This window comes from Geotrypetes seraphini, chromosome 1, assembly GCF_902459505.1.
Source record: "Geotrypetes seraphini chromosome 1, aGeoSer1.1, whole genome shotgun sequence".
Taxonomy (NCBI): domain Eukaryota; kingdom Metazoa; phylum Chordata; class Amphibia; order Gymnophiona; family Dermophiidae; genus Geotrypetes; species Geotrypetes seraphini.
The window spans coordinates 382,469,745-382,490,527 of record NC_047084.1 but is presented as its reverse complement, the minus strand read 5'-3'; the positions used below and the strand labels follow the sequence as shown (position 1 = coordinate 382,490,527).

The 20,783-nt window shown below is 46.0% G+C and overlaps 1 protein-coding gene across 6 annotated transcripts in view; it reads right to left on the bottom strand.

Moving 5' to 3' along the window:
- MFHAS1 (malignant fibrous histiocytoma amplified sequence 1) overlaps nucleotides 1-5,945 on the bottom strand; it is a 118,008-nt gene extending 112,063 nt beyond the window's left edge. For all 6 annotated transcript variants that reach the window (XR_004536598.1, XR_004536595.1, XM_033916067.1 and 3 more), the window contains exon 1: nucleotides 2,877-5,945. Coding sequence is in view for 4 of the 6 variants with exons in the window: in XM_033916067.1 (XP_033771958.1) it covers nucleotides 2,877-5,763 (2,887 nt within the window). In the remaining 2 variants the exon portion in view is untranslated. The remainder of the gene's footprint in view (nucleotides 1-2,876) is intronic.
- Nucleotides 5,946-20,783: the final 14,838 nt, after the last annotated feature.

Below are 20,783 nucleotides of genomic sequence, written 5' to 3'. Positions count from 1 at the left end.
GGGATTTCCCAGATACCTCCTTCAGCAGCACTTGTTGGGGGGGACACACAGGCAGCGGTTCATACACTGCACGTAGCTGACCTGGAACCTTCTCTCCGACATCAGAGGGAAGGCTTGTGGGTCAGCCACATGCAGCATGTGTGCCGCTGCCTGACAAACCCCTCCAACAAGTTTCGCTGAAGGCAGAAAGAGCGAGTGCAGCTCAAACAAGTAAGGGGATTTGTTCTGGGAGAAAGGAGGGGTAGAGAAGCACGTTGGAATATGGGAGGGGTACAATTTTGGGACAAAGGCTGGAAGACAGGAACGGGGGGCACGAACTTGATAAAGAAGGAAGGGAGGGAGCATGAACATGGGACACAGAGGGGAGGGAGAAAGGAGGCACTAACTTGGGACATAGGAGGAAGGGAATAGAAAAGGAGAATTGTTGTGCATGAGTGTGTGAGTAAGAGAGAAAGAGATGATCCACAGGGGAAAAGAAGAAAGAGAAAAATTGGGCAGAGAGAGAGAGAGGAGTGCGGTAGAGATGCATGGGGAATAGAAGGATGAGAGGGAGGGAGAAATGTTGGATATGGTGGTGGAGAGGGAACAGAGGGACAGATTGAAGGGGATGCAAAGGGGAGGAATGCTGGACATAGAGATGGAGGGAGAGATGTGGCATTGTGTTGGAGAGGGGTGATAGAAGGAGAAATGGGAATGGGGCTGGTGGGCAGTAGTGAAAAATTCTGCAAATGATGTAGAGAATGAGAGAGGGAGAAATGTTGGATGTGGCAGTAGAGGAGGTGGGAGAGATGCCTGATCTCTCAAGACAGATGCACAGTGAGAGAGAGAGGGAGACATGTTGCTAATAGGGGTGGAAGAGAGAGGAAGAAAAGTTGGACTCATGGAGGGACAGAGAAATATGTTGGTTGGGGAAGGAAATGAGGTCCAGAGGAGAGGAAGCATGCAGGAGACAGAAAGAAAGAAATACTGTATGCACAGTCAGAAGAAGTGCAACCAGAGACTCATACACTATATTTTTCTACTAGTTTTTAAGCCTGTTACATTAACGGGTGCTAGAATATATGTCTATCTGTCTTTCGTTTTGTCTCTCTCCCTGCCCCTGTCTCTTTCTTTCTGTCTCTCTCCCTCCCACTGTCTGTCTTTCTTTCTGTCTGTCTATCTCCCTGGCCCCCTTTGTCTGTCCATCTTTCTGTCTCTCTTCCTGCCTCTGTGTCTTTCTTCCTTTCTGTCTATCTTTCTTTCTTTGTCTCTCCCTCCCACTGTCTATCTTTCTTTCTGTCTCTCTCCCTGCCCCCTGTACAGCAGCAGCATTTCCCACCCCCCTCACTTCCCTGTGCAGCAGCAGCAGCATTCCCTCCCTCTCCATTTCCCTGTGTAGCAGCATTTCCCTCCCCCACCCCACTTCCCTGGGCAGCAGCAGCATTCCCTCCCCCTCCCTGTGCAGCAGCAGCAACGGTATTTCCCTCCCCCTCCACTCCCCTGTGCAGCAGCAGTGGTATTTCCCTCCCCCCTCCCACTTCCCTGTGCAGCAGCATTCCCTCCCACTCCATTTCCCTGTGCAGCAGCATTTCCCTCCCCCCCCCACCCACTTCCCTGTGCAGCAGCAGCATTCCCTCCTCCTCCACATCCCTGTGCAGCTGCAGCAGCAGCATTCCCCCCCAGGTCCCTTCCCAGCAGCTGGTTGTTTATGTCTGGCTTCCTTAATCCTTTGCCGGAGTTATTTTTAAGTTTAAAGCTGTTGGCGCAGCTCCTCTCAAGATCCCTGCCTGCGTCGGAAGCCTTCTCTCTGATGTGACGTCAGAGAGGCTTCCAACGCAGGTGCGGCTGCGACAGGAGTCGCCACGGCGGCTTTGAACTTAAAAATAACTTTGGTCAGGGACTGTAAGGGAGCCAGCCAGACCGCGAGCTGCAGAACAGTACCTGGGCGGCAGCAAGTGTGGGGCCATTCTGTTAGACGGAGTGAAGGCGGGAGGGGGGAGTCACCTCCATGCATCCCTGCTTAAGGTGACTCCGTATGCACAGAAGAAACCACCGCTGACTCCTTCTACTGTGCATGCGGGGCCACAGAGCTACGGATCACAAATCAAGTAGGTAGGAGTGCGCATGTGCGCTTAGGGTTTTATTATTAGTAATAGTTGTTACTGAAGTGACATTGCATATTTTAAAATCATCTGCCTCAACCTCTTTGAAAAAAATATATATATAAATGATAATTAACATTTTCTGTGCATACAGTGTGCTATGTTTTTTTTAATTTTGTGGTTACCATTATGTATTAATAAGATTATATTCTGTTTATATGAAAAATAGATGGAAGAAATTGCATTACAATTAGTTCTATTATGGGGTGGGGTCAGGGCAGAGTCTGGGTGGGTCTGAGGCAGAGCTTGGGCAGGAGTACTCAGTTGATATTTGTTAGATTTAGGGGGCACTTGGCTTGAAGAAATTGAGAAACACTGGTATACAGCACTGAATAAGAGGCAATGAAAAGCAAAGGTTCTAAAAAGTACACAAAATTATAACAGCAGCAAAACAAAGACAGTAGAAGCTTTCTGTAGCATCATTTCAGACAGTTTGGAAATCCTTTTATCTAAAAGACTTTCATCCTGAGTTCCTCTCTCACCCATCTGCACTTTAACTAGGCTCCTGATCCCTAATCTCCTCAACTTCCACTCCAAAATCTGAAAAATTTCAAATTCCGAAATAAGTCTGGTTCCAAGAATTTTAAATAAGAGATTTTGTGCTAGTATGCTGCTTTGAAGCTATCAACTGTATTACATATAGTGAGAACAAAGTGCAACCCTTCATTTAAATTTTTTTTTTTACTAAATTCTATTTAAATACCCAAAATGTTTATAAACTGGTTCAAATCTTACCTGGGAAAGTATGTGGGTTGGGTGACCCTCGTTTAAGGCACTTTGAACAGAGGACATGTACAGTGTAGTAAAGACCTGGCCATTCTTGAAGAAGTACATTCAATTCCTCCAGCAGTGGCGTTATGGCTTGCCATGCAGTCCATATATTTGGTAGCGAAGCATGGCTGGCAATGGACAAAGTGTCTAGCTGTAGCAGTCTACTACTGGCAGGTCTGTAACTCACCACAACAGGCACTTTCCCTCTATAGGCAAAGATCTGAAATTTACCATCTGAACGATGAACTACATGACTATTAATCTGAACGCTAAAACGTGCAAATAATCCTGGAGGGAAGATAAATGGAAAGCTGTAGTCTATCTGCAGCTGTTCAGTTACTAATGACTGCCCTGCTGGGCTTGTGCCATTGATCCAGGCCTCTGCATGAGGCACCTCGTTTTTTACGTAACAGGGAAATTTGTGCCAGGCAGCAGCTCCATTCAAAGGTTTAGATTTTGGTTTGTTAATGCAGTAACAGAGCCCCATTTTTTCCAAGAGTTCGAGTATGAGTTGTAGATCCTCAAGAGTTTTGATATGGGGCTTAAGAAGCAGCCTGATAATATGAGCAGGAAGGAGCCCATGAAGAAGGAATCCCTCCACATAGTGATGGAGCTGGGTAGCTCGCAGTTCATCCATGTTGGTATCACTCAAAAGCTTTTGAAGAAGAATTGTGGCATCCTTCTGAAAAAACACATTCAAAATGTCAATCAGTTTTGTGAGGTTGTGAAAAACGTATTCTTTAAGTGTCAGATTATCTTCAAAATAAAGCAGCTTTCCACTTTCATGCAGATAGGAGAGGGCACTCTGCAACCTGTCCTCTGTCAGCCCTGCCTGTAACCCTAAACGAGCTGAATCCCACCAAGTAAGCCACAGCTCTTGGGGTTTAAAGTGCAGTTCTTCCAGCATCTGCCAGGATTTAGGGAGGACTCGGTGCAAGTTTGGAAATATCTCCCTGTGTTCTGCCACAGACATCAGCTTGTCTCTCAGACGCTGAATGTTGGAGTATTCAAGGCAGCTCACACAGAGCACAGGGGAAAGGATCTGCAAGCGACTGTTTAACAAATACTGAAGCTGGGCTTTTCTCCTTCTCAGGTTCTTGTCATTCACACCATAAAATGCTGCATGGGGGCTGGAGGCACGCACATCATAGTCTTGGCCCAGGGCCTCATCTATCTTTTGTGCTAAGTCTTGCAAAATATCAGAGTTTTTTTTCTCCTGCAGAGCTATTTGATGGTGGATGTCAAGGCATTTCTCCTCCAGTTCCTTATCATCACACAAATCAGAGTGGGTCCCCACAATGCAAACAACAGCATGTGGCACCTTGGCACGGATGAAATTTAAAAAGTAGCCAACATATGGATAAAAGTGCTTTGAAACATAAGCTTTCAAGTTTACTACCAAAGTATAAAGGGCCCCAGGTGAAAGGAAGAAAGGTTTAATGACATCATAGCTCTGGTCTCCTGCTAAATCATAAACTATAAAAGTTAGGTTTCTCTCCACATCAGCTGTCCAGTTGGTGACTTCTACCCCTTTACTGCCTTGCACCAGGTGTACCTTCTGTTGCCCACTGGTCAGGCACTGCCTTAGGGCTGTTTTGCCTGCATCTTTCAGCCCCATAAGCACCAGTTTCAATCTTGGCTTTACCGCAGGTTGGGATTGAGCAAGTTCCTTCTGGTAGGCAGCAATGTAAGGGATACCCTTCATGCATACCTCATAAGGAGGCTGGATCAAAGGATTATCCTTTATCTTCCAGATGCTGACTTTGGACAACTTCCCAAAGTTGTCCGGGAGGATGGCGATTTGGTTTCCTTGCAACACCAGCTCTTCCAAACCCTCCAAGTCTACGATGGAGTCAGGCAGGTACCTAATCCTGTTATTGTCCAGCCACAGGGTTAGAAGCCTACTCAGCCCAGAGATGGCTTCGGGCACGGTGAAGAGTCTGTTGCGGCTCAAGTACAGCTCCTCCAGCCCCTGGAGCTCCAGGACGGCGTGGGGAAACTCCTGGAAGGCGTTGGAGGACAGGTTGAGCATCTTGAGCCTCTGCAGCTGGCCGAACTGGACAGGCAGCGCCGCCAGGCCGTTGTTGTCCAACATGAGGCTCTCCAAGCAGCCGAGCTGACGTAAGCTTTCGGGCAGCTCCAGCAGGCCGGCGCCGCTCAGCCAGAGGAGTTTGAGGCCACGCAGGGCACCGATGTCGTCGGGCAGCGCTCCGAGCCGGTTCCCGGACAGGTCGAGCTCCTCCAGGGCGGACAGCTGCAGCAGCGGTCGGGGGAAAGCCGGCAGCTTGTTGTGGTCCAGGTCGAGGGCGCGCAGCCGGCTCAGGAGGCCCAGAGAGTCGGGCAGGGCGGCGAGGCGATTGAAGCTCAGCTCGAGCTCCTCCAGCAGCCGCAGCGCGCCCAGCTGGCAGGGCAACTCGTGCAAGCGGTTATGGCCGAGGCAGAGCCGGCGCAGCCCCTGAAGCGGCGCCAGAGCCTCGGGCAGCGCCTGCAGCCGGTTGTGGCCGAGGTCGAGCTCGAGCAGTCGGCAGCGGGGCAGGGCGGCGGCGGGCAGGCTCAGCAGACGGTTGCGCCGGAGGATGAGCGCGCGCAGGTTCTCCAACTGCCGCCCAGCCAGCGCCGCCGGCAGCTTCTCCAGCGCGCGGTCGTCCAGGTTCAGCACCTGGACGTCGGACAGGTCCGGGGGCAGCGCCAGGTCCGCCACCTCGGCGCCCTTGTCCTCCTCTTTGCCGGCGTCCGGGAACAGCTGGCACAGCGCGCCGCCGCCGCCTTCTCCCCGAAGCTTCCGGGAGCGCAGGGCCAGGTCCCGCCACAGCCGCGCCGCCCGCAGCTTGCCGCTCTCCGGCTCGGTCATGGCGGCGGCGGGAACAAGGCCCCGGGGACCGGCTACATGCCGCTCGCTGCCCCGGGCGGCAGGAGGAAGATCCGTTCACCTCGGGCCGCCCGCAGCCGTCGGCTCGCCCCTCGATTCATCCTCCAGCACAAATCCCATTGGCGCGCGTGCACGGCGTAGAAGGCGGCGCCTGCCGCGACCAGCGCTGCTGCTCGCCCTGAACGTTTGGGCGGGGTGAGTTGAGTTCTTTTTATTGGGCACAGATGTACATTCTATTTTATTTATTTTTTTTAGTCAATGTTCATTTATTGAATTTTTACAAAATTACAAAGTATGGAATAAAACAATCCATAATAGTGGAAAACAAAAGATATGCCAATGAATGGAATCAACAAATACAGAAAATGAAATGCAGAACATGAACATGGATTCTACATTCCTCAAGAAATTTTCTTCATAGCATATCTAATACAACAAACTGTATCCTAACTACCTAAACAAGCACGTTCCAGGTAAAATAAAGGAAGAGAGAGAAATAAGTGTGAGAAAGAAAGAAAGAAAGAGAAAGAGAAAAAAAAAGAAAATAAATACATAAATAAGTGAGTAAATAAATAAATAAACAAATGAGTGAGTAAGTAGATAGACGAATAAGTAGATGAGTAAAAGAAAAGGGAGGAAGGGAGAAGAAAGACTAGAGAAGGGTCCACTCAAGGGAGAGAAGAGTGCAGGTAGAGTTTCAGTAGATTCCATCTGAGCTGGAAACGAGGAAACCTATTGGAGGACTTAGCCAAATACGCTTCAGTTCTGTATGTGAGACAAACGAGGTTCCACCAATGTGAGTGTGAAGCTTTGGATAAATCCTTCCAAGTCCGAAAATTCTTTGAAAGAACACAATTCCAACTTATAGTACAATCCCTAATACTAGGTATATTGGACTACTGTAACATACTCTTCCTTCCATGTCCTGCAACTGCGATAAGACAACTCCAAACAATCCAAAATACAGCTTTGAGACTCATCTACTCATTGAAAAAACATGACCACATCACTGAAGCCTTCATCAACTCACACTGGCTCCCAATCCAAGAAAGAATCCATTTCAAACTCTACTGCATATTATTTAAAACCCTACACGGAGACAGCCCATCATACCTGAACAATCGCCTCATCCAAGCACCCAGTACCAGACACAGAAAAACGCACTCCCCATTCATACCCCCCCCAATCAAAGAAGTAAAAAGAACAAAACTACACGACGGCCTCCTAGCCACTCAAGCCGCAAGACTGGACAACCAGATCTCCAACCTTCTGATGACCACCCCAGACTATAGGACATTCAGAAAAGAAATAAAAACCACACTTTTCAAGAAATTCCTGAAACAGCAATAACAACACGACCTCTAAATGCTCTTAAGATCTACAACTTACCTCTCTAGCTAATCATTGTAATTCTGTCTTTTTTAAATTAACCTTTTGTAATCCGCCTTGAACCGCAAGGTAATGGCGGAATAGAAATCCCTAATGTAATGTAATGTAATGTAATAAGTGAGAATAGTCTTTAAGGCCAAGGTGAGTAAAATATCAAAGAGAAGATGATCGGAATCTGAGAGATCATCAGATGTACATTCTATTTTAAATCAAATTATTATATAATAAAAATAATTAAGGGGTCTTTTTTTTAGGATTTAAAGTTGTTTTCTTTTATTTTAAATTTTTTATCTTCTTTCATTATTTCTATTTCTTTGATTTTTGATCTTAGAAATGTATTACATATTTATATTTTTATTTTAATCAGGTACTTTAGCTAGATTGCGAGCCTTGGAACAGATAGGGTAGTTTTTCTTAAGTACCTAATTTCATTTTAATTTGTTACATTGTAAACCGCTTAGGTCAGTAAAATGCAGGAGCGGTATATCAAATCTTAAATAAACATAAACAATAACAAGATAAATTGAGTGTGATAAGAAGAGTGTCTTGACCATCCTCTATAATAAAACCCTAAGTGCGCATGCGTACTTAGGGTTTCGTGATCCCTACCGCCGTGCTCTCTGGTCAGTGGCCGGATTCTATTGTAGAACACACCAGCAGGGAACACTCCGGAGACTCCCCCTCACTCACCAACTGCTGCCGACACCGCTTCTCTTCAAAGGAGCCTGGTGAGGATCGCGGCCGGCTGTAGCAAACTTCGCAGGCCGCTCAGCACCTCGGTAGCACGTTTCCTCTGATGTACGCGATTGCATCAGAGGGAAATTGCTACAGCGGTGCAGAGCAGCCTGCAAGGTTCGCTACAGCAGGACACGATCCTCACCAGGCTGCTTTAAAGAAGAGGAGGGCAGACGCAAACGACCAAGTAAGGAGTGCTGTTGGACAGGGAAGAGGGACACAGGGAGCAGACAGAGGGGCAGGGGGAGCAATAAGGAGTCCTGCTGGACAGGGGGAGCAGAGAAGAGGGACAGGAGGAGCAGTAAGGAGTCCTGCTGAACAAGGGGGGCAGGGAAGAGGTGCTGCTGGACAGGGGGAGCAGGGAAGAGGGACAGGGGACACAATAAGGAGTGCTGCTGGACAGGGGGAGCAGGGAAGGGGTGCTGCTGGACAGGGGAGACGTAAAACAAAGGGAGAAGGGCTGCTGCTGGACACGGGAGCAGGTAAAGGGTGGTGGTGGACAGCGGAGGAAAGAGAGACAGAAAGAAAGAAAGACAGACAGAAAGCAGCCAAGGAGAGAGAGAAAAAAAGAAAGACACACACTTCTATTCTAGCACCTGTTAATGTAAGGGGCTTAAAGACTAGTTCTTTATAATGAGTTTAGTGCAGTTAGTAAGACCTAGTTGGTAGAATGGAAGCTGTCAGTGATGCAGGGCATTAGTCTTAGGGAGGAAACACGTCAGTTGTTCAGCTACAAGTTTCTCAATTAGTGTACCTTTGAAATAAAGGATTAGTGGCATAGTAACGGGAGGCGGGTGGCAATCCGCCCCGGGTGCCATCTTGGTAGAGGTGCCAGCAGCTATCTTCTTGCCCACACCCCCGCTCCTTCCCAACTCCTGTACCTCTTTCATTTTCCCATCACGAGCAGGATCAGGACTGCCTGCATCAGTGTCCTCCCTCTCTCTCTGATGTCACTTCCAGGTCCCACACCCAGGAGGTGACATCAGAGAGAGAGCTGACACCGACGCAGGCAGTAAGTTCCTGATGCTGCTGGCACTTTTTAATATTTTTCTTTCCCCCTTACTAAGTCTATGTCAATCAATAGGCTTTACTACTTATGCTTTCGCAGACGATATTCAGCTGACTCATCCCCTCAATCCAGAAAATATAGACGAAATACACCAGATCAACCAAAAATTAGAAAAAAATAAAAATTGGCTTACTCTAAATAGATTAGCTTTAAATATAACAAAAAATAAAGCACTACTTTTTCTATGGAAACAGGGGTTAAATCTGGCCGTTCCGTTTACTATTAATAATATACATCTAAACCTAGTATCATCATTGAAAATACTTGGGATTATTATCGATGACAAACTATTGTATCATGATCATATTAGTAATGTTGTCAAATGCTGTTTTTACCGCTTGCGTTTGATTCGTTCTATGTCCAAGTTTCTGGAACCTAAATCATTAAATATTTTAATACATTCACTTGTCATTGCTAAGCTCGATTATTGCAATTCACTATTTTTAAATATCACTCAAAAGAAAAAAAATGTTTACAAATAATTCAAAATACCGCTGTTAAAATCATCCACAACGGAAAAAATTTTGATCACTTAACTCCCTTTTTGATTGATTCGCATTGGCTCCCCGTTAATCACCTTATAACCTATAAAATCCTGCTTCTAGTGTTTAAAACACTGTCCACAAACGAACCTCAATTTATAAACCGGATGCTCATTCCATATAATACGTCACGCTCTCTCCGTTCCACAGCTCAAAGGCTGTTAGCGGTCCCTTCTTTAAAAGTTATTGGTACTAGACGCCATGACATATATTCAGTAATGGCCTCTCAGACCTGGAATACCCTACCACAACATATAAGAGAAGAAAAAGATCTTAACAGATTTAAAAACAACCTGAAAACTTTCCTTTTTAGAGACGCTTTTAATTTTTAAATGACTTATATCCAACGTACCAAACACCATTTATATATAAAAACAAAAAATTGTTTTACCTTTCCTCATGTACCTTCCATTCATGGCTTCTTCTTTTCTTTTTTAAAATGAATAACATTAACTTTGTAACTTTCTCCCTTTTTTTCCTTATGTATTCAAGTTTGTCTATATGTCTGTCCGTCTAACCCATTTTAAGCTGTACGTTAAATTGTATGTTTATTTTATATTTTATTGTAACTCGCTTAGTAAATTATATATAAGTGATTATCAAATTTAAATAAAACTTGAAACTTAAGGGGCATCACTTACCCTTCCTATGCCTCCTCTGCTTTCCCTGCCTTCTTCTGATGAGGAATGAAAGTTCCATGCTTTTCAGTGTAAGAGCTCCTTCTAATCTAAACCTGTGTGTGCCTGACCTGAGATTTAGCTCTCTTGGGCTCCCCCTGTGGTCACACTGCACATTGCTGGGTTAAACACAGTGCCTTGTTTCTATTTTCTGACTACAGGTTTGCAGACAACTGCTTTCGCACTGGGCATGATTTCCATATCACTATCACTCAGAACATCCTGACAGGGTTCATCCTCATAAAATCTGTCTCAGGCTAGGCAGCCAAATCATTAAGGGAATATAACCTGGGCTTTCAATGTGTTTTTCTAACCCCAGCACCATTCTTGTGATTTTTAAAGGGGACCAAAGCAGGCACGAAACCTGTTTGGTCACATCATGTACAGTTGCAGCTCAGTGCGAACCTAACATTCCAAGAAACAGGATATCAGGTGAGTCCTCGTGCAAATCAAGTAAGAAAGTGCTAGATTTGGAGCACCATTCAGTGTATAACATTTCTCATGAAAGAAGGGAAACAGCAAAAGGAGATCCATGAACGCATGACTGTAGTTTATGATAATTCTACCCCATCATCCTACAAAGTAAAATTATGGAGCAAGCAGTTTAAGAGGGGTAGAGAGTCCATTGAAGATGACTCTCATAATGGACGGCCTGAGGAAGCAACATCCACAGAGATGTGCAAAAAAGTCAAAGATTTAAATTTGTCTTATGGATGAATTAAGGTTTCATGTATTGCAGGATTATCCTTAAAAAGTCTCTAAAACATATATATGTACTAGGGTTGCTTTGAGTAAGCCACACTTAAGACAACTACCATCAAACTCCCAGATGTGCCCTGTAAGCCCACCATGGGGCTACATATGTTCTCAATAAAAACTTGTATTCCAGTTCCCTAAGAGTCATATTTACTGTGCTCAAGCCAATGTTTAATAAGCACTCTTGGATCAATGGTCCTTCTATTATGCATTCCAAATCTGTTCCCTGGGCATTAGCCAAATCTGCAAAGGGTAACTGGTTGGAGATTCCTAAAATACTAGTAAAAATACTTTTAACTTCAGCCTTTTTTCCTTCTGAGCTGCAAACATATGTCAGGAACCTACGCTCTAAGCACTAAGTGGGAGCCTTTCGGATCTTGGGCACAGTGCCTCAATTGTAAATATACAAAATAGTCTGTAGGGCCAAGATCACGGGAAGCCTTCTTGGCTTATTACTGGAAACTATTTATGGAACTACATTATGCCTAGGTTATGTGCATTACATTTGTTGTCAATTATCTGGTGCATTAGATTCAAAATTTTTATCATAAGTCTCAGTTTTATGATTAGTAATAAATCCTTACATTGCAGTGCAATCTTTAGTATCAGGTCATCCAGGGCTGTTGATTATTCTATTTCATAAATGTTGTTATGTACAAGGTGAAATACAAGTTGTGCTTTCTCATTTGCAGGTCCTACTTTGTGGAATCCCCTCACACTTGAAATTCAGTTAAAAATAAAGAAACAACTAAAAGCTTTTCTATCAATAAACATTCAGCAGTCTTAAAATAATTGATTCTTACAGATCTATGCGGGGTGATCAGTGGCACTTTTCAAAGCAGGAGTAGTTTCTACCCAAAAAATTCTGCTGAAAATTATCTTTGACTGTCCTAGCACTGTCAAGCTAGTGCTGGGATGGTATAGGGGCTGAGCTAAAGCAGAGCCAGCACTTATTCAGGTATTGGCAATTTTCGGTCTAGTACCCAGATAACTATCGGGACAAAGTTAGAACAGCAAAGAGACTGTCTTAGCTTTATCCAGAAAGTAATCTGGGTACCAGTGTGAATGTTGCCAATACCCAGATAACTATACAGGTACAGTATGGCACTGAAAATCCCAGTATAAAGAGACCATAGTTGGCATAATCAGGAAATGTGAGTTTTAATCACTGGGGACAAGATTCTCAAAAGTTTAATGCCATCACTAAACTGTTTTTCGGCGGTTTAGCCTGCACGCAGTTTAGCGGCGGATTATCAAAATGGATTATCTCCATCTTTAGTGAGGTTTCTAGCAGTCTCTGACACTGACATGCAAATGGACTCTTTCGACATTGAAATGAGCCCTTGTGTGGATTCTTAAAAAATGCTGAGCCATTTTCAAAAAGCAGCATCAGCTTTTGGTGACAAAAAAAAAACGACTGGTCCAGGGGTGTTGGTCAGTGTCAGAGACTGCTAGAAAACCCATCTGTGTTGTGATGCAGCGGGAGAGATGCCCATTCTCTCCGCTGCATCACAACACCCCTTCCCTACCATCCTGGCTGCGATCCTCCCAGCAGCAGGAGAGATGCCCACTCTCTCCTGCTGCACTAAAAAAAAAATCCTGCCTGATCTGACCCGAATGCGTGCGCGCACTCCCCCCCCAGGGCAGCAGGAGAGATGCCTACTCTCTCCTGCTGTACTAAATTACCTGCCATGACTAGTAGTGATACCCCCTACCCCTTACCTGAACAGATGAGCTGGACAGAGATGGACATCCTCATCGCAGCTGCTGCTGCATCGTCTAAACTGTGTATTCCCTTCCGTGGTGCATCTTGTGATGCACCAAGGATCAGCCCGAGGCTCTGATTGGCCCAGGGTGTTTAAGGCCCCTCCTGTGGGAGGGGCCTTAAACAGCTTGGGCCAATCAGAGCCTTAGGCCCCTCCCCGGATGCATCAGGAAAGGTCCTAAGGCTCTGCTTGGCCCAGATCTTATTTGCATGCACAATTTTTTAAGAATGTCTCAGACCACCCTTCTTCTTCAGGAAGCTCAAGCTCTGCTTCTTCTCCATGCCATTGAGGAAGTTCCTCTGGAACAGCAGAGCACAGGATTTTACTCCCGTTACTTCCTTGTCCCGAAGAAGACGAGAGATCTACGACCTATATTGGATCTCAGAGCCCTCAACAAATTTCTTGTAAAAGAAAAATTTTGGATGCTGTCTTTAGCAACCTTGTATCCCCTTCTGGATCACAACGATTGGTTATGCTCTCTAGATCTCAAAGAGGCTTACACTCACATTCCCATTCATCCAACCTCTTTCAAGTTTCTCAGATTTCAGGTGGGAAATCAACATTTTCAATACAGAGTGCTAACCTTTGGCCTGGCCTCATCGCCCAGGGTTTTCACCAAGTGCCTAGTTGTAGTAGCAGCATCTCTGTGTAGTCATGGTCTTCAGGTTTTCCCATACCTGGATGACTGGCTCAAAGAGTCAACATCTCAGGGGGTTATTGTAGTGACCCAACAGACTATTTGGTTCCTCCAAAGTTTATTTCGAACCCCAAACTTTCCAAAATCTCAGCTACAGCCCTCTCAGACTCTACAGTTCATTGGAGCTGTATTGGACACTGTGCAACTCAGAGCATTCCTTCCTCAACTTCAGGATACTCTCATACAATTTTGTCAAAAAGTGTTGACCCTCACTTCATTATCAGCAAGACACATGATGGTTCTCCTAGGTCACATGGCCTCTACTGTTCAAGTGACTCCTTTTGCTAGACTTCACGCCACCTCAGTGGACCCTGGCATCTCAGTGGGCGCAGGCTTTCCACCCACTCTCTCAACACATTACAGTGACTCCTTCTCTTCAGCAAACTCTTCACTGGTGGATGATTTCGTCCAATCTTTCCAGAGGTTTATTGTTCCAAATGCCCCCTCACCAGAAGGTTCTCACAACAGATTCTTCAGCTTACACCTGGGGGGCTCATCTCAATGGTCTTTGGACTCAGGGGCATTGGTCCACTGAGAACCATTGACATCACATCAATCTGTTGGAACTCGGAGCAATCTTCAATGCTCTCAAAGCTTTTCAGAATCTTTTTCACAAACAGGTAGTGCTCATCCATACAGACAATCAAGTCGCCATGTACTACGTCAACAAGCAGGGAGGAATAGAATCTCTTCCCCTGTGCGAAGAAGCTCAGAAGGTTTGGAATTGGGCAATCCTTCACAACACTTTTCTGAATGCGGTCTATATTCAAGGAGAGCAGACGCATTTATCACCTACAAACATTTAGGCAGAGAGAGGGCGAAAGAGGACTATCTAGACAGATCTAAAGCTGTCAAAACAGCAGTCAGAGAAGCCAAACTCCAAATGGAGGAAGAGCTAGCATGGAAAATTAAGAAAGGGGATAAATCTTTCTTCAGCTATATTAGTGACAGGAAAAGAAACAAAGATGGGATACTACACCTGAAGCAATCGGATGGTAACTTTGCGGAATCAGATTCTGAGAAGGCAGAACTACTAAACAAATACTTCTGTTCAGTGTTCACCCGCGAAGCGCCGGGAGCTGGTCCACAGCTGCAGATGGGAGATAACCAGAAAGACCCATTTCAAGATTTCGAATTTACGCCCAGTAGCATCTATGACGAACTATCAAGACTCAAAGTAAACAAAGCCATGGGACCGGATAACCTACACCCCAGAATGCTCAGGGAGTTAAGGGAAGTCCTGGCAGAACCATTATCTGTTCTTTTCAATCTTTCCCTAAGCACAAGAAGGGTCCCCTTGGACTGGAAAACCGCCAACGTAATCCCACTCCACAAAAAGGGCTGCAGGACAGAGACAGCAAGCTACAGACCAGTGAGTCTCACTTCTATAATGTGTAAACTCATGGAAACACTGATCAAACAGAATCTTGACACAATCCTAGACGAAGAAAAACTGCGTGATCCACACCAACACGGGTTCACCCAGGGTAGATCCTGCCAATCTAATCTGATTAGCTTTTTTGACTGGGTTACTAGACAACTGGACGCCGGAGAGTCATTGGACGTGGTATATTTGGACTTCAGTAAAGCATTTGATAGCGTCCCTCATCGAAGATTACTGAACAAGCTGAAATCGATAGGATTAGGAAACACTCTAACTACATGGGTTGGGGATTGGCTGAGTGGTAGACTTCAGAAGGTGGTGGTGAATGGTACCCCATCCGAAGCATCGGACGTGATCAGTGGAGTGCCGCAGGGCTCGGTCCTGGGCCCGATTCTATTTAACTTATTCATAAGAGATATGACGCAAGGACTTAGAGGAAGGGTATCACTGTTCACCAACGACGCCAAACTTTGCAACATAGTAGGCAAAAGCTTATTACCTGATAATATGACACACGACCTACTGTTGCTGGAACAATGGTCAACTACTTGGCAGCTAGGCTTCAATGCTAAAAAATGCAAGATAATGCACCTGGGTAAGAGAAACCCGCGTAGAACTTATGTACTAAATGGTGAGACTTGGTTAGGACCACGGCGGAACACGACCTAGGGGTGATCATTAGTGAGGACATGAAGGTTGCCAATCAAGTGGAGAAGGCTTCCTCCAGGGCAAGACAAATGATGGGGTGTATCCGCAGAGGTTTTGTCAGCAGGAGACCTGAAGTTATGATGCCGTTGTACAGAGCCATGGTGAGGCCTCACTTGGAGTACTGTGTTCAGTTTTGGAGACCACACTACCAAAAGGACGTGCTGAGGATCGAGTCGGTTCAGCGAACGGCCACCAGGATGGTCTTGGGGCTCAAGGATCTTCAGATCGTTCTTCAGATACGTCAAGGGGAAGCAACCGACGAGAGAAGAAGTGGGACCATTGGACGATGGTGACAGAAAGGGAGTAGTAAAAGGAGAGAAAGAGATAGCTGACAGGTTAAATGAGTTCTTCACGTCAGTCTTCACGATGGAAAATATAACCAACATTCCAGAACCCGAGGAGATCGTTATAGGAGACCAAGACGATAAGCTGGTCGATTTAGAAGTAAGCCAAGAGGATGTACTCAAGCAGCTTGACAGACTAAAGAGCGACAAATCGCCAGGTCCGGACGGCATCCATCCAAGGGTACTCAAGGAGCTAAAAAACGAAATAGCGGAGCCATTTCGACAGATATGCAACCTATCCTTAAAAACCGGAGAGATCCCGGAGGATTGGAAAATAGCAAATGTCACGCCCATCTTCAAGAAGGGCGCAAGAGGAGACCCGGGAAACTACAGGCCGGTGAGCCTGACCTCAGTCCCGGGAAAGATGATGGAGGCACTGATTAAAGACAGCATCTGTGAGCACATCGAAAAAAATGGGCAGCTAAAACCGAGTCAACACGGCTTCTGCAAGGGTAGGTCATGCCTCACTAACTTATTGTACTTCTTTGAGGGGGTGAGCAGCCAGATGGATAAAGGGGAATCTATAGACATCATTTACCTTGACTTCCAAAAAGCCTTCGACAAGGTGCCACACGAGAGACTGCTTAAAAAGATATGGAACCACGGGGTACAAGGGGAGGTCCACCGATGGATCAAAATCTGGCTGGCAGATAGGAAGCAGAGGGTTGGCGTAAAGGGCCACTACTCTGACTGGAAAGGGGTCACGAGCGGAGTTCCGCAGGGGTCGGTGCTGGGACCGCTCCTGTTCAATATCTACATAAACGACCTAGAGGCGGGAACCAAGTGTGAGTTCATTAAATTTGCAGATGACACCAAACTATACAGCAGGGTTCAAACCAGGGAAGACTGCGAAGATCTTCAAAAGGATCTAACACAGCTGGAAAAGTGGGCCGAAAAATGGCAGATGAGCTTCAACGTGGGGAAATGCAAGGTCATGCACATGGGGAAAAAGAACCCGATGTTCACATACAAAATGGGGGGAACACCACTAGGGGTCAGCAACCTGGAGAGAGACCTGGGAGTGATGGTAGATGCAACACTGAAGGCATCGGCGCAATGCGCCACGGCCTCAAGGAAAGCAAACAGAATGTTGGGTATCATTAAGAAGGGTATTACAACCAGGACGAAAGAAGTCATCATGCCGCTGTATCGTGCAATGGTGCGGCTGCATCTGGAGTACTGCGTCCAGTACTGGTCACCGTACCTCAAGAAAGACATGGCGGTACTTGAGGGAGTACAAAGAAGAGCAACTAGACTGATAAAGGGAATGGAAAATCTCCCATATACCGAAAGATTGAAGCAGTTGGGACTTTTCTCCCTGGAGAAGCGAAGACTTAGAGGAGACATGATAGAAACCTTCAAGATCCTGAAGGGCATAGAAAAAGTAGACAGGGGCAGATTTTTCAAATTAAGGGGCACCACAAGTACAAGGGGGCACTCGGAGAAATTGAAAGGAGACAGGTTTAGAACAAACGCTAGGAAGTTCTTTTTCACTCAGAGGGTGGTGGATACATGGAACGCACTTCCAGAGGCTGTTGTAGACAAGAAAACATTAAATGGTTTCAAAGAAGGTTTGGATAGATTCCTAGAAGAAAAAGGGATTGAGGGGTATAGATAGGTATAGACCATTGCTCAGGCAATGGGCCTGATGGGCCGCCGCGGGAGCGGACTGCTGAGCAGGATGGACCTAGGGTCTGCCTCAGCGGAGGCAACTTCTTATGTTCTTATGTTCTTATCTCACGTATGAAGAAAGATTTAAAAAATTGCAGCTGTACTCACTTGAGGAAAGAAGAGAACGGGGAGATATGATTGAAACATATAAGTACATCACGGGACGCATTGAGTCAGAAGATGATATCTTCTGGCTCATGGGACCCTCGACCACCAGAGGGCATCCGCTGAAAATCAGGGGAGGGAAGTTTCATGGCGACTCCAGGAAGTACTTCTTCACCGAAAGAGTAGTGGATCATTGGAACAGACTCCCACTCCAGGTGATAAAGGCCAGCAGCGTGACGGATTTTAAGAGAAAATGGGATACTCACGTGGGATCTTTAAGGGAGTAAATTCAGGGGAGGGGATACTTGGAATGGGCAGACTTGGTGGGCTATAGCCCTTTTCTGCTGCTTTTTTCTATGTTTCTAATGCTCTAGTGGACAAATTGAGCATCTTCTGCAACCTCACGAATGGACAATCAATTCTTCCTCTCTCCGCCACATTTTTTCTCAGTGGGGGACTCCTCAGATAGATCTGTTTGCGCCTCCCCACAATTACAAACTGTCCCAGTTTTGCTCCAGGATCTACTCTCCTCACCGGTTGGAGGCAGATGCCTTCCTCCTGGAATGGACAAATAACTTTCTATATGCGTTTCCTCCATTTCCTCTAATTCTCAGGAAACTTGTCAAACTCAAACAAGAACATGCCACCATGATTCTGATAGCTCCTCAGTGGCCCAGACAACCTTGGTTCTCCCTTCTACTTCAACTCAGCAGCAGGGAGCCACTATTTCTACCAGTTTTTCCATCTCTGCTTACACAGAGTCAGGGTTCACTTCTTCATCCCAACCTGCAATCTCTACATAACCTCTCTATCTCCTTCTTGCCTGCTCCCGACTCGGTAAGTTATATTGATTGATTGACTTATTTGTAAATTTCGCTGTAGATGTACAGTCTCTTGTCATGTAAACCGCTTTGAACTATTCTGGTACTGCGATATACAAAAATAAAGTTATTATTATTATTATTACATTTGACAGCTTGATACCTCTCAACGTAACTTCCAATCTACAGTTTTCTCAATCTGTATCAGACATTTTAGAGACTTCCAGAAAACCTTCCACCAGACAATGTTACAACCAGAAATGGACTGTTTTCTGAATGGTGCAAACTTCATCACAAAGAACCTCAGTCAGACCAGTAGTCCATTGTGCCCAGCAGTCCACTCCCATGGCAGCCCTTAAGTCAAAGACCAGTGCCCTAACTGGGTCTAGCCTTACCTACATACGTTCTGGTTTAGCAGGAACTTGTCTAACTTTGTCTTGAATCCCTGGAGGGTGTTTTCCCCTACAACAGCCTCCGGAAGAGCGTTCCAGTTTTCCACCAGTCTCTGGGTGAAGAAGAACTTCCTTACGTTTGTACAGAATCTATCCCCTTTTAACTTTAGAGAGAGTGCCCTCTCGTTCTCCCTACCTTGGAAAGGGTGAACAATCTGTCTTTATCTACTAAGTCTATTCCCTTCATTATCTTGAATGTTTCGATCATGTCCCGAAACATGTCCCCTCTCAGTCTCCTCTTTTCAAGGGAGAAGAGACCTGTTTTCTCTAACCTCTCATTGTACGGCATCTCCTCCAGCACCCTTAACCATTATAGTTGCTCTTCTCTGGATCCTTTCAAGTAGTACTATGTCCTTCTTCATGTACGGCGACCAGTGCTGGATACAGTATTCCAGGTGGGGATGTACCATGACCCGGTATAGCGACATGATAACCTTCTCCAATCTGTTCGTGATCCCCTTCTTAATCGTTCCTAGCATTCTGTTCGCCCTTTTTGCCGCCGCCACACATTGCACAGACAGCTTCATCGACTTGTCAACCAGTATCTCCTTGTCTTCAATTCTGGATTACCTGTTTCATTTATCTCAATCAGGCCTCAAATCAACATCCATTTGAGTTCATCTCAGTGCAATTGCTGCTTTTCATCAGCCACTAGAGGAAAAAGCACAGTTACTTACCGTAACAGGTGTTATCCAGGGACAGCAGGCATATATTCTCACATGTGGGTGACGTCATCTACGGAGCCCCAGCGCGGACAGCTTTTCAAGCAAACTTGCTAGAAGTTTCAAGTTTGCACACTGCACCACGCATGTGCTAGCCTTCTTGCCCACTAGAGGGCGCATCCCCACCTCGTGGTCCTCAGTTCCATATCATAGCAAAGAAGCCATCCCCGGGGAGGTGGGCGGGTTGTGAGAATATATGCCTGCTGTCCCTGGATAACACCTGTTACGGTAAGTAACTGTGCTTTATCCCAGGACAAGCAGGCATGATATTCTCACATGTGGGTGACCTACAAGCCAACCAAAAAAGGGCAGGTGGGAGGATGGCAAATTATGAAAACAGGTTACGTAACACCGACTGGCCAAACCGGCCGTCGCTTCTGGACAAAGTGTCCAGACAGTAGTGGGAGGTGAACGTATGAACCGAAGACCAAGTGGCAGCTTTACAAATGTCCTCCATAGGTGTAGATCGGAGGAAAGCCACAGAAGCTGCCATCGCTCGGACTTTATGACCCGTAACACGACCCGCAAGCGGGAGTCCAGCCTGAGCGTAGCAAAAAGAAATACAAGCAGCTAACCAGTTTGACAAGGTGCGCTTTGAAACCGGGTGTCCCAAACGATTAGGATCAAAGGACAAAAATAATTGAGGAACCTTCCGATAAGACTTGGAGCGTTGGAGATAAAAGGCCAACGCCCTCTTACAGTCAAGGGTATGAAGCGCCGCCTCACCAGGATGAGAATGGGGCTTCGGAAAAAACACCGGAAGGACAATAGACTGATTGAGGTGGAAATCAGACACAACTTTAGGTAAAAATTTTGGATGGGTGCGAAGAACCACCTTATCATGATGAAACACCGTGAAAGGAGGATCCGCCACCAAGGACTGTAGTTCACTGATCCGACGAGCAGACGTGAGTGCAATCAAAAAGACTACTTTCCAAGTAAGAAACTTAAGATGCGACTTGTCGATGGGCTCAAAGGGAGGCTTCATCAGCTGAGCCAAGACCACATTAAGATCCCACACCACCGGAGGAGGTTTCAGAGGAGGATGGATATTCACTAGCCCCTTCATGAAACGAGTCACCAGAGGATGAAGAGAGAGAGAACGACCCTCAAGATGCCGATGGAATGCTGCAATGGCACTGAGATGTACCCGAATGGAAGTCG